We start from the raw sequence: 12,798 nt of genomic DNA, 5'->3' as shown, positions 1-12,798 counted from the left end.
TTGCCAGGACCCCGATTGTTTACAATATACAGCACATAATAATCAGATAATATCCATGACATTGTATGATGTATTTTACTAGAATTACACAAGTTATGAGATAATATTATAAGATGCCCATGGTTGCATTTGAAACGGATTGTAATTCTGTAGCTCAGGTTTATTAGCAACGAGACAAACAGAGTCAACACTAAGGTAGCATAAAAGAGGTATACTTTTTCCACCCAGATTAAAGAAAAACATTTTAACTTCTGTCTGTGCAGCTTCCTACTGCTATGAGGACGTTTGGGGCATTTCTTCTCCTCCAACTAGTGAACCTCTACATCCATCATAAATAGGTTTGTTTAAAGACTTGAATAAATAAGCTATGGCATTTCCACCAAATTCATATGAAATGTAAGTCTGGGCTGGGGTATCACTCTACTTTAAGGGGGAAATCCACCTATTTTCAGAACCGCCACCAAATTATCAATGATCCATCAAAATGTAACAGCAGAAGGCACTTCCTCTCTTAAACGTCCAAATTGGTCCAAAGGTCGTGGACGAACAGATTCCCAGTTTCATTCATTCATGCTGAACAAAATGATGAGCCATTTGCCATTATAATACATATTTACAGTCACATATAACATCACTGATTTTTACAGTCACATATAACATCACTGATTTCTTCTCACAGAAGAATTATATTCATATGGAAACACATTGTCTTTGTGCACCAGAGAGTGTTTGTTTGCAGGAATGACTTCACTTAGACGACATACTTGAACAGAACAGAAAGCATTTATGTGTGTAAAATCCATCCAACTTTCCTGCCACAGAACATTTAAATGGACTGGCTGATCACATGTGGTCCAGGTCGCTGGATTTCTGTTTTGGCACAGGGGTCGGCCTCCAAACCAATGGACTGAAAAGGAAAAGGTAGGTGTAGAATTTCAGAAAGCAAGAACAATGGGAACAATAAAACGTTTCGCTTCGTAGCAGCTATTCTAAGAATTGTATTCTTCGAGTGCAGTTCGGATGTAATCTGAGAATTTGTTTTCCTTAAGATCTACTTTTAAGGGGGGTTTACTTGCAGAACAACCAGGGGAGTTGTAGGGTCCAAAATGCAATAGTGACCATTTAACAGATTTATTGTTTATTAAGGCCCCAACAAACTCCAACATACAAAGGTTCCAGCTTCCACGTTTTACACAATTCTAAATGGATTCTAATTAGAATGTTTGGAATGTTGGTGCTCCATGAGAAAAGAAACATGTACCTGGCTGTTTTGTGTTCATGGTTCTGAATCCCTTTGGGGATATTGTTTCATAATCTGATGTCTGAAGGTGTGATGGTTCAGACCTGTGTGATTCGAGAAGATTTAGTGATGTTCTACTCGTGATGTTCTCTGCTGTTTGCTCTGATAAGCCTGACGTTTATGACCGTAATCGATGAGCCATCCTTCCCTCTTTACTCACAGTGCTATCACTAATGAGCGATAAAATGAAGGCCTTAGAGAAACTGAATAATTGCAATGATTGTGTAGCAAGCAGAGCAAGGCCGAGAGCCATGGGAATGAAGTGAGAGGCTGACCCTTTACTTTTGTTTTCGTTGTTTACTCATTTTTGTTCTCGCCTCCCCCTTCCCTTAATAACGAACTTCGTTACAGATTGTAAATGACTAAATAATCCACAAGATGTGAATAAATATATGAAACATTTATATGTTAGATTATACTTTTACTTTTTTTTCTCCTGTCAGATGTAATCAATTTGACGTTGCTGAAAGTGTTTCCAGACTTTATAGCTTTACTTCAATTAACAAAAAAGATTTTTACTAGTTTTAGTTCACAATAACAACATTGACCATGGTCTTCATAATACATGAACGTCTATGCATTGTTTTAAACAATGTTATGTGCGCTAAGAAGGTGTTTCTATGGCCCTGTTTACACCTGGTATTAAGAAGTGTTTTCATCGATCAGATAAATATAGGTGTAAATGGGGTCTAAAACTTTTGAGCTTGTCCACTTTCTACCACTTCCAGAGGTTGTTTAAAAAACGCATTCGACTGGATTGATTTCGTGGTGTAAACGCTCATGTGGTCAAATGTGTTCGAACAGCCACAAAAGACCGCCTACTTAACGCGTGAACATTATGGAAAGCGCGCTAGACAGACGGGATTTAAACTTTAACGGCTAAAGATCCAAGTTTGGTTTGAAGACGAAAAACGTACCAATCACAATGTTCTCTCACCATTCTTCTCATAAACCCTCCTCTCGAAGAAATCAGGACAGAAGTGGATGAAAGTGGACAAAAGAGATGGATTAAAACACCAGCTGTAAACGGGAATGTGTCTCCCTCGTCTACCTGTGATCCGATCAACCAAAACGCATCTTAATACCAGGCGTAAACAGGGCTTGGGTGTTTTAGAAACACAATAATGATAATATACTGAATGAAAGGAGCTTACTTGATAGCTCTGGACATGTTCGTTTAGGTCGAAGCTCCTTGGAGGGATGAAGGGCTCATTATGATGGTTCCTGCTCAGGCGTGCGCGACTAGGGAGTCCGTCGCTGACCCCGTTGACTCTGTGGATGCACAGCACTTTCTGGAAGCTCCTCTTGAAGTTGTCCGACAGAAACCCGTAGAGCAGCGGATTGGCGCAGCTGTTGACGTAGGTCAGGATGACGGTGAGAAAGTACACGCCGGTGACGACGCCGTTCTCCGGGAGCGTGCTGATCACGTTGATGATGTTGAGCATGAAAAACGGCAGCCAGCAGAGTACGAACACCACCACGATGATCACCACCATCCTCGTCACTTTCTTCTCGGACCTGCGGCGCTTGGAGAGTCCGGCCCGCGCCCCGGCCGACTTCACCTTGATCACGATGAGCAGGTAACACAGGCAGATGACCATCAGCGGACAGAAGAAACCTAGTATGGCGGTGTAGAGGATGAAGGCAGTCGACCACACATCATGTGGTTCAGGCCAGCTCAGGTTGCAGGTGTTGAGCTCCGGCTGAACGTCACAGTAAATGATGACTGGCAGTGTCAGCAGACAGGACAGTGCCCATACCATGCTATTTATCACCTTGGCAACACTGGGTCGCCTCCACCTTGCACTGCGGATAGGATGTACCACGGCCATATAGCGATCAATGCTCATTACTGTCAGACAGAATGTGCTAGTGAATTGACTGATGGAGTCCGCCCACATCAGAATACGGCAGAGGAAGTTTCCAAACGGCCAGTAGCTGAGCACGTTGTGGGTGGTGAGAAATGGCAGTCCCAGAATGTACAGCTCGTCAGCCACTGCCAGGTTTAAGATGTACATGTTAGTGACCGTCTTCATTTTGGTGTAGCGCAGGACCACGAAAATGGCCAGAGAGTTTCCTGTCAAACCCACGACGAACACAACGAGGTATATTACGGCCAGGATCTCCGTGCTGTTTTCGTCGACCTGCGAGCTTTCATTCAGGTGATGGGAAATATTGGTTATTTCATCGGACAGGTTTGCGTAGTTCAAGATTGACGTGTTGCACATGGGCCCCAGTGTTGCCATATTTAGAACTGGCAAAGGAACGTCTGATTCCTGAGTCACTGACGGGCTAAAAACAAGAAAATGAGAATGGCAAAATAGTGAGTTCCCTTTCGTTGTCACTCCGAGTTCCGTCGGATGACGACGAATGGGGGTTTCGCTTAGAAAGCCAATCGACTTCGAGTACTACAAAACGAGCCAATGGCAAAGAAATGCCATGGGTCTGCGGAATTTGCATAGCGTAACTCCGCCTCACCTCGTGGGTATTTAAGGAGGACGCTGGCAGCAAATAGGCATGTTTTCGCTTCGGAGCCAAGGTGATCCTTCGCTCCACAAGCCATTCCTGTACTGTCAGTTCTGCAGACGAGCGAGATTCTCTGGTGTTGGTGTGACGGCGATCTCCGGCGAGGACGCGCTTCCTGCTTTTCTGTCCGTGATTCGACAGCGAGTGTGTTTCTCCCCGGGCGCTTCAACACAGTCAGAGTTTCTTTTTCTCACAAAAGAGCTTGCACGCGGCACGTCTTTTTAAAGATGCCTCGCCCGTGCACTTCTGGTTGCGGTAGACTCGTTGATGACTCTGATGGGCACGAGTGGTGCATAGTGTGTTTGGGCATTAATCACGCTAGAGCAGCACTCGTGGATGACTCATGTTCTCTCTGTGGGAACATGACCATCGCAGCATTACGATCAAGACTCGGTGATCTCGCAAGAGTGAGGGTCCCCTCATCCACACCCCGATCTACTGACTCTAGAAATAGAGCTAGTACTTCGGCTGGTGGCCAGGGTGATCTGAGGATGACGGTTTGGAACAAAGCGCCGACTATCAGTCCGTGCCCAGCCGCATCCTCTCCAGTGCTGCAACCCGTGAGTGTTCGGGGGATTCCGGCGGGATCATCTTCGGGTGTCCCGCGGGTTTCCTTTGACGCTCCAGAGGATGACGCGATGTCTATCGCAGCATCACAAGGTGGGTCTGAGTCTTCTGGAAGTGAAGACTCATCACAGCTGCCACCTTCGGGTGTGAATACAGTTGTGCTAGAGTCTGATCCAGAGATGACGGCCATGCTGTCTCGAGCCGCCGCGAGCATCGGGTTAGAGTGGAACCCTCCGCCCTGCCCCGAGCGCTCGCGGCTGGATGACTGGTATTTGGGTCAGGCTGCAGACCCCCGTCCGCGTCAGGCCCCGATACCTTTCTTCCCGGACGTGCATGATGAGATCTCGAAGTCCTGGAAGACTCCCATGTCTTCCCGTGACCGCTCGCTGATTTCATCCGCCTTTCCTCCCCTCGATGAGGCCGCTGCCCGTGGGTACACTGGGCTCCCCCCGGTTGAACGCTTTGTTGCGATGCAACTGTGTCCTCAGAGCGCTTCTTCTCGTGGTGAGCCTAAGCACCCATCCAAAGCCTGTATGTACTCGTCTGCGTTAGTGGCGAAGTCCTACAGAGCTGCGGGACAGGCAGCCGCCTCTTTGCATGCCATGGCCATTCTGCAGGTCTACCAGGCCCAGATGCTCAGGGACATGCACGAGGGCAGGACAGACCCGGGGCTCTTCAATGAGCTGCGCGCCGCCACCGACCTTGCTCTCCGAGCGACGAAGGTGACCGCACGCTCCCTGGGTTTGGTGATGTCCACAGCCGTGGTCCAGGAGAGACACCTCTGGCTTAATCTTGCTGATGTGGAGGATGCCGAGCGGTCCCGGCTGCTCGACACCCCCATATCGCAAGATGGCCTTTTCGGCGGTGCAGTCGAGGATTTTGCCCAACAGTTCTCGACTGCCCAGAAACAGACTGAGGCTATTAAGCACATTCTGCCCCGACGGCCCGCTGCTGCCTCCACTCAGCCGACCGGGCAGAATACTCAGTCTGTTTCCCGCCGAGGGCGCCCTCCTACGGCTCCCACCCCTCCCGCCCGGCCCAAGCAGCAGCCTTCACCCGGGCCCGGTCGCGGAGGAGGCCGTAGGAAGGCGCCCCAGCCCTCTCCAGTCCCGCCCCCCGCTAAATGCCGGGTCAAGCGGCGCTCCTGAGACGGGCTGCTCAGGGATGATGTACACTTCTCAGGAGGTGGTAGCAGGACCACTCCTTCCCCCGGTGGAGGGCCGGGGGAGAATCTTGAGAGAAGTGACACATTCATCCCTGAGCATACAGAGTTCTTGGACGACACGGTGCGCCGCCCCCGGGCCGTGCACCCCTCGTCCTCCTCTGTCCCAGAGCCGGATGACAGTGCGCGCCGTCCCCGGACCATGCCGCTCTCATCCCCCTCTGTCGCCAGACCCCTGGCAGAGCAGACCCCCGTGGAACATTCGTCCTTCCCTGGTCTCCTCTGTCAGGGCGCGGTTCATGACTGCACCCCCACATCGGGCCGCTATGCCGTCCACGTCTGGGTCAGTCATACCGCCTCGCTGCCCCACCGACGGGAAGTCTGTGGTTCGCATGACCCCGCTGGTTCAGTCCTTGGGAGCCTGGCTAGAGCTTCCCAACCTGTCCCGCTGGGTCGCACGAACGATCAGGCTCGGCTACGCGATTCAGTTCGCGCGGTCTCCTCCCCGCTTCAGGGGAGTCCGCTCCACTTTGGTCGGTGGCAATGCCCCTATCATGAGAGCGGAGGTTGCTACCCTGCTGGCGAAGGGTGCGATCGAGACTGTCCCTCCAGCCGAAATGAAGACCGGCTTCTACAGCCCGTATTTCATTGTCCCGAAGAAAACCGGTGGGTTACGGCCAATCCTGGACCTGCGCGTTCTGAACCGCTCCCTTCACAGGCTGCCGTTCAAGATGCTCACCGCCAAACGCGTTTTCGAATGTGTGCGGCACCAGGATTGGTTTGCAGCGATCGACCTGAAGGACGCCTACTTTCATGTCTCCATTCTCCCTCGACACAGACCGTTCCTTCGGTTTGCTTTCGAGGGTCAGGCATATCAGTACGCAGTTCTCCCATTCGGGCTAGCCCTGTCCCCTCGCGTCTTTACGAAGGTCGTCGAGGCAGCCCTTGTTCCCCTCCGGGAACACGGGGTTCGCATTCTGAACTATCTCGACGACTGGCTGATTCTAGCTCACTCTCGAGATCAGCTTTGCGAACACAGGGACTTGGTACTCCGCCATGTAGCCCGTTTGGGCCTTCGGGTCAACTGGGAGAAGAGCAAACTTTGCCCCGCGCAGAGGATCTCTTTTCTCGGTATGGAGATCGACTCGGTCGCCATGTCCGCGCAGCTTACGAGCGAGCGCGCGCAGTCACTGCTGACTTGCCTGAGACAGTTCGAGGGCAAGAGTGCGGTTCCACTGAAACTTTTTCAGAGGCTCCTGGGGCATATGGCATCTGCAGCCGCGGCAACGCCGCTCGGATTGCTTCATATGAGACCGCTTCAGCTTTGGCTTCGCGACCGAGTCCCGAGGTGGGCATGGCAACACGGCACGCTCCGAGTACCAGTTACTCCGACCTGCCGTCAGACCTTCACCCCGTGGGGGAACCTCAGCTTTCTACGGGCAGGAGTGCCTCTGGAACGAGCTTCCCGGCATGTTGTTGTAACGACAGATGCCTCCACCACGGGCTGGGGTGCCATGTGCAATGGACGTGCTGCCGCGGGCTCCTGGACAGGACCCCACCGCTTATGGCACATCAATTGCCTCGAGTTGCTGGCTGTACAGCTCGCCCTGCGCCGCTTCCGAGCCGTGCTCTCGGGCCAGCATGTACTAGTCCGATCAGACAATACCGCGACTGTAGCGTACATCAACCGTCAAGGTGGTCTGCGCTCTCGCCGTATGTCGCAACTCGCCCGCCACCTCCTATTTTGGAGTCAGAAGCATCTGAGGTCGCTTCGTGCCATCTATATTCCAGGAGCTCTGAACTGTGCAGCCGACGAGCTCTCACGGTTTCAGCCCCTCCCGGGAGATTGGCGACTCCATCCCCAGTCGGTTCAGCTGATTTGGGACCAGTTCGGGGACGCACAGATAGATCTGTTTGCCTCTCACGACTCGACCCATTGCGCCCAGTATTATTCCCTGACCGAGGGCACGCTCGGCACGGATGCTCTGGCGCACAGCTGGCCGCGGGGCCGCAAATATGCGTTTCCCCCAGTGAGCCTTCTTGCGCAACTCCTGCGCAAGGTCAGGGAGGACGAGGAGCAGGTCACTCTGGTCGCGCCGTACTGGCCCACCCGGACCTGGTTCTCCGAACTTGTACTCCTCGCGACAGCACCTCCTTGGCCGATTCCTCTGAGGAAGGACCTCCTTTCTCAGGGACGGGGCACCCTATGGCACCCTCGTCCCGATCTGTGGAACCTCCACGTGTGGCTCCTGGACGGGACGAGGCAGGTTTGAGTACCCTGCCACCAGCGGTGGCGGCTACCATCACTTCCGCTAGAGCGTCGTCCACGAGACACCTCTATGCGTTGAAGTGGAACCTCTTCGTCAGCTGGTGCTCTTCTCGCCGAGAAGAGCCCCGGAGTTGTTCGATCAGTGTTGTGCTTTCCTTTCTTCAAGAAGGGTTGGAGCGAAGGCTGTCTCCCTCCACCCTTAAGGTCTATGTCGCCGCTATTGCCGCACAGCATGACCTTATAGAAGGTAAGTCTTTGGGGAAGCATGACCTGATCGTCAGGTTCCTGAGAGGAGCGAGGAGACTGAATCCTCCTCGCCCTTCTCTCGTACCCTCTTGGGACCTCGCAGTGGTCTTAACCGCCCTGCGTAGTGCTCCCTTTGAGCCTTTACAGTCAGTCGAGCTTAACTTCCTGTCAATGAAGACGGCACTTCTGACTGCATTGGCCTCCGTTAAGAGGGTAGGGGACCTGCACGCATTCTCCGTTGACGAAGCGTGCCTGGAATTCGGGCCGGCGTACTCTCACGTGATCCTGAGACCCCGGCTTGGATATGTGCCCAAGGTTCCTACCACTCCCTTTCGGGACCAGGTGGTGAACCTGCAAGCGCTGCCCCAGGAGGAGGCAGACCCAGCCTTGGCACTGCTCTGTCCAGTACGTGCTCTTCGCATCTATGTAGACAGAACGCAGTGTTTCAGGACCTCAGACCAGCTCTTTGTCTGTTATGGTGGGAAGCTGAAGGGAAAGGCTCTCTCCAAGCAAAGGTTGTCTCACTGGATAGTGGACGCCATTGCTTTGGCATACCAGCAGCAAGGTCGACCGTGCCCCCTTGGTGTGACTGCCCACTCCACCCGGAGTGTGGCATCCTCTTGGGCTCTAGCGCATGGCGCCTCGCTAACAGACATCTGCAGAGCTGCAGGCTGGGCGACACCTAACACATTCGCCAGATTCTACAATCTCCGAGTGGAGCCTGTGTCCTCTCATGTACTCGCTTCAACCAGCTAGTACCGGACCCGCTCAGGTGTCTTCGCTTGCTCGCCATTCCACTCTACGGACTGGATACGTGCGATATTCTCCTCAGGTGAGCTTCTCCGAAAGCCCTGAGTTCCTCCAGCACTCCTGACGTCGGCGCCAGTGTCTCTTGCCTGCGCGTCGGCTAGGTGCCTCCCGTGTGCATGGTACCTCCCTGAGCTACCCCCACATGTGTATTCCCACTGTAAGCCTCTCTGAGCATGTGTCTTTCCCTTGGCAAGCCACCTTGCCACCCCTGGGGTTGAAATATTCCACCTGCGGCTGGACACCCCAGTGATTCCCCATATGCATCCCTCGGGTCATATGTGTATTCTTAAGTCCCCCCCTCTGGGTTGGCAGTAATTGCATACTTCCCTAAGATCTGGGATATGCTCCCCAGTGTACCTTGGTATTCCTGTGTTAAATAGGAGTCCTTCGTCCGTGCTAGTCTCACGACAGGGATCTCAGATTTACGCAGGGCACTGGAAGACAGCTGGGAAGGTGGCGTGATTAGACTGGTATCCCCATTCGTCGTCATCCGACGGAACTCGGAGTGACAACGAAAGGGAACGTCTCGGTTACGGATGTAACCCTCGTTCCCTGAGTAGGGAACGGAGACGTTCCGTCTGTCTGCCACTTCCGCTGTACCGCGGGGATCGCCTGAGCTCAGTCTTGGCTCCTCAGCGAAGAAAACATGCCTATTTGCTGCCAGCGTCCTCCTTAAATACCCACGAGGTGAGGCGGAGTTACGCTATGCAAATTCCGCAGACCCATGGCATTTCTTTGCCATTGGCTCGTTTTGTAGTACTCGAAGTCGATTGGCTTTCTAAGCGAAACCCCCATTCGTCGTCATCCGACGGAACGTCTCCGTTCCCTACTCAGGGAACGAGGGTTACATCCGTAACCGAGACGTTATTCTCTCAAATGCACAACATTAAAAATGTGAAATTAAACTTGTATGCTTGACTCTTATGCACATATTATAAGGACGTAGTATCACAAGCTCTTTCACTATTAAAAGGTTCCTCAATGTTTTTTTGTTTTGTTTTGATTGTTTGGTTTTTTTTTTTAAGTTTATTGATATAGGTTCTTAAGATCAGCATATGATGAGGTTTTCGAAAGTTCTAGAGAATAAACAGCTCTTTGTGGATTTGAAAGATTCTTCTAACTTTTATTTGTAAATGTAAAACACTGGACATTTAAAACTGCCTTATTGTTCCCCACAACACGTGGGCTACAGCATGTAGTTTGGTGTTGCAAGGACTTTGGACAAGAACCTTTTATTCCGATTATTTAAAAAAATGGCAAAGGCTCGTTTTGCCTTATTTCTCATTTTTTTCAATTAATTTGTATCGTATTGTTAAAAATAACATGCATATGCTGTGTTGCAGAATACAGCATTTTTAGTCATTTTCGCGAATCCGTGTTAACGGGACTGTTTTTACAATGTTGTCGTCTTTATGCAAAAAACACAAAGGAAATAACTTTTTTTTTTTTTTGAGTTTTTAGTACATAATTCTTGTGTAAACGTACCCTCAAAAAATGGCTTTCTGAAACACAGATTAAATACAGATTATTTGCACTTGGACTGGAGTCCTGAACTAAAATAAGCAAGATTCATTTAAAACCAACTGTGTTAATCTGAATGAGCGTGACTGAGGTTACACATGGAATGAACCAAGAAACGCTTACAATTGTGAAGTGTGTGGCCTTGTAAATCATACATTATGGGGAAAAAATGTTCCCAGAAAGATGGTAATATATCCAAAATCCTTGTCCTTGTGGGAACATTTTTTTGGTCCCCATGAGGAAAACCGATTATAAATCAGACTAAATGATGATTTATGAAAATTTAAAAATGCAGAAAATTTTCTGTGATGGGTATGTTTATGGGTAAGGGGGGAGAAGATACAGTTTGTACAGTATAAGAAATTAAACCAATGTGTGTGTTTGTGTGTGTGTGTGTGTGTGTGTATATATATATTGATCTTCACTGACATATAGTCCATCCATGTAATCCACGTGTCTTCATTAATCACAACATTAAACTGAAGTTAAACCTGCCTCAGTCATGATAGGTTTAATTTAATCCTCAATAAATCCTGGAGTAGCTCGAGTCTTCCTCCAGGAAATCAGTTTATTAAACTCTAGACTAGACTAAGTCTAGGACTATTTAAAACCATGACAGAGAAAGCAGATTTTTGTTAATCTGGCCATTTAAATCTAATCTCTGTCCGGGAAACTGCCCCTGAGTGTACTGCATGACCTTGACTTTAAGTGGCACTCGCGCTGGATATGAGCCGTGCAAAGTGAGCAGCGACACATTGTGTTGCACAAATAAAGCACTGCCTCAGAAATGCACTGAACCATAAATCGAAAACAAAGGGTAACGATGTCACTGTTATGAGTACAAACAGTCCAGCGGAGACTATTCATATGAACTGTCTGCCTTTCCACCGCACCGGTGAATATTTAACTGGCCTTCTATGCCACACGCTCTCATTATAAGTAAGTGACAAAAGACCATGTTGATGTGCAGACACATCTATTTATTTTCCATCTTCTATCTCCATTCCTTAAATGACAGCTGTAGGGGAGAATGGGAACGGTTTTAACATGGCTTATTTCTCCAATCAGGAAAGGGTTAGAGAGATGATACTCATGACATATGCTCAGTTAGCCCGCCTTCCTGGAAGAAAGCAGCCACATGTGACCAATCCTTCTGCAAAAAATCAGAATATTTTTGCTAAACTGTTTGTCATGTCTTTTTGTAAAGTCATGTCATTTTGATCAGTGTTTTCTTAGATGTTAAAGAATGATTTTATTACATTTTAATGAATGTTGCAACTGCCCCTGTGGACTGTTGCAAATGTTCCCTGTTAGTGGGTCAGTGGCAACAGACATTTGACTTTGTCTATTCAAGTATAAATAGGCCTAGTACGTATATTATCATATTTGAACATGTTGGATGGGTGGGTAGCTGACAGATCTGGGTATATTGTATTAACATTTTGGCTTTTCAATACAAACAGTTTCTGAGAAACTCAAGGAATTGCAAAAAGTGTTGCAACCGTGTACAGACTGTTTATTTAATCACAAGCCCTTGTGCTCTTTTGCTCAGATTATGACTCGCATCAGTGAGCAGAATCTCTTTGGTGGTGGTCTGAATTTCGCATTGTGATAAGGTTTCGTTAACTACAAAAGTTAGGCTACCTGGTGCGGATTTTAATTTGCCAGTGAATCGCGTTCGCTGAGGCAGTAACCATAGCAACAGTGCGCAGCAGCGGTACGTCGACAAAAAACATGTCAAGTATACTAATTTTATTATAGTTTTACATAATCTAAATACATTTTTTTATTACAGAATATAAAAATGTATAGTAACTGGCTTTTAGATTCTGCTATTTTTTTATAACAACTCGGTTGCGTTACGTGGCCCACAGAAACTCCGTAAGGAATTATATCGCCTAAATATTTAAATCTAAAACAAGTTAATTGTAAAATAATATATTTATATATGGTAATCCAACTAAGTCACTGTACAAATGACAGTCTTCATTGGGAAACTAACGGAATGTTATACTGCTCAATTATAATCAAAATGCAGATTTAACTGCCAGTTCTTGTAGCCTAAAATGATTTTCATATCAAATAACCGCTTAACGTTACGTGTTTTTGTTGTAAAAGTTTTCAGGGGAAAAAAAGACCATTGAAGGGTTGCAGTTGAAGTCGATGGTATTTAATGGAAATAGTCTTGTTAAATATTAATCAGCAACAGGTAAAATGTTTTCACTGTTTAGTTATCTGTGTACAATCTTACCTCAAACGCAACGCATCGTCCTCTGGGCTTCAGGCGCTCTTCCACTATTTTCCACTCTTCCCAGTCTCAGTGATCAATAAAGATTTAATGACTGAATGTCTCTTCGTGTAAGATCCAACATCAAGAGCCAGCACATCACCTTCATC

General features: G+C 48.6%; 1 protein-coding gene across 2 annotated transcripts; it reads right to left on the bottom strand.

The window, feature by feature from the left end:
* Nucleotides 1-449: 449 nt before the first annotated feature.
* Nucleotides 450-3,565, bottom strand: sstr5 (somatostatin receptor 5). 2 transcript variants are annotated; one of them, XM_056235598.1, is made up of 2 exons: nucleotides 2,455-3,565; nucleotides 450-907 (listed from the first exon to the last, which is right to left on the bottom strand). In XM_056235598.1, exons 1-2 carry the CDS (start codon nucleotides 3,544-3,546, stop codon nucleotides 827-829), a joined length of 1,173 nt encoding a protein of 390 aa, XP_056091573.1. In that variant the 5' UTR covers nucleotides 3,547-3,565; the 3' UTR covers nucleotides 450-826. The 2 variants fall into 2 exon arrangements, with proteins under 2 accessions (XP_056091573.1, XP_056091574.1); XM_056235599.1 differs by lacking the exon at nucleotides 450-907 and adding an exon at nucleotides 1,097-1,344.
* Nucleotides 3,566-12,798: the final 9,233 nt, after the last annotated feature.

The sequence above is a fragment of the Rhinichthys klamathensis genome, unplaced genomic scaffold (genome assembly GCF_029890125.1).
Source record: "Rhinichthys klamathensis goyatoka isolate OS25496 unplaced genomic scaffold, OSU_Roscu_1.1 h1tg000423l_1, whole genome shotgun sequence".
Classification (NCBI taxonomy): Eukaryota; Metazoa; Chordata; class Actinopteri; order Cypriniformes; family Leuciscidae; genus Rhinichthys; species Rhinichthys klamathensis.
The sequence above is the reverse complement of the archived record's forward strand: the minus strand, read 5'-3'. Positions and strand labels throughout refer to the sequence as shown.

Bases quoted from the DNA above. Each gene is read 5' to 3' on its own strand.
- sstr5 (XM_056235598.1), bottom strand. From the start codon at position 3,546: ATGGCAACACTGGGGCCCATGTGCAACACGTCAATCTTGAACTACGCA. The intron at 908-2,454 runs GTAAGCTCCTTT...TTTCCTTTTCAG, and splicing joins AACATGTCCAGAGCTATCAA to TCCATTGGTTTGGAGGCCGA.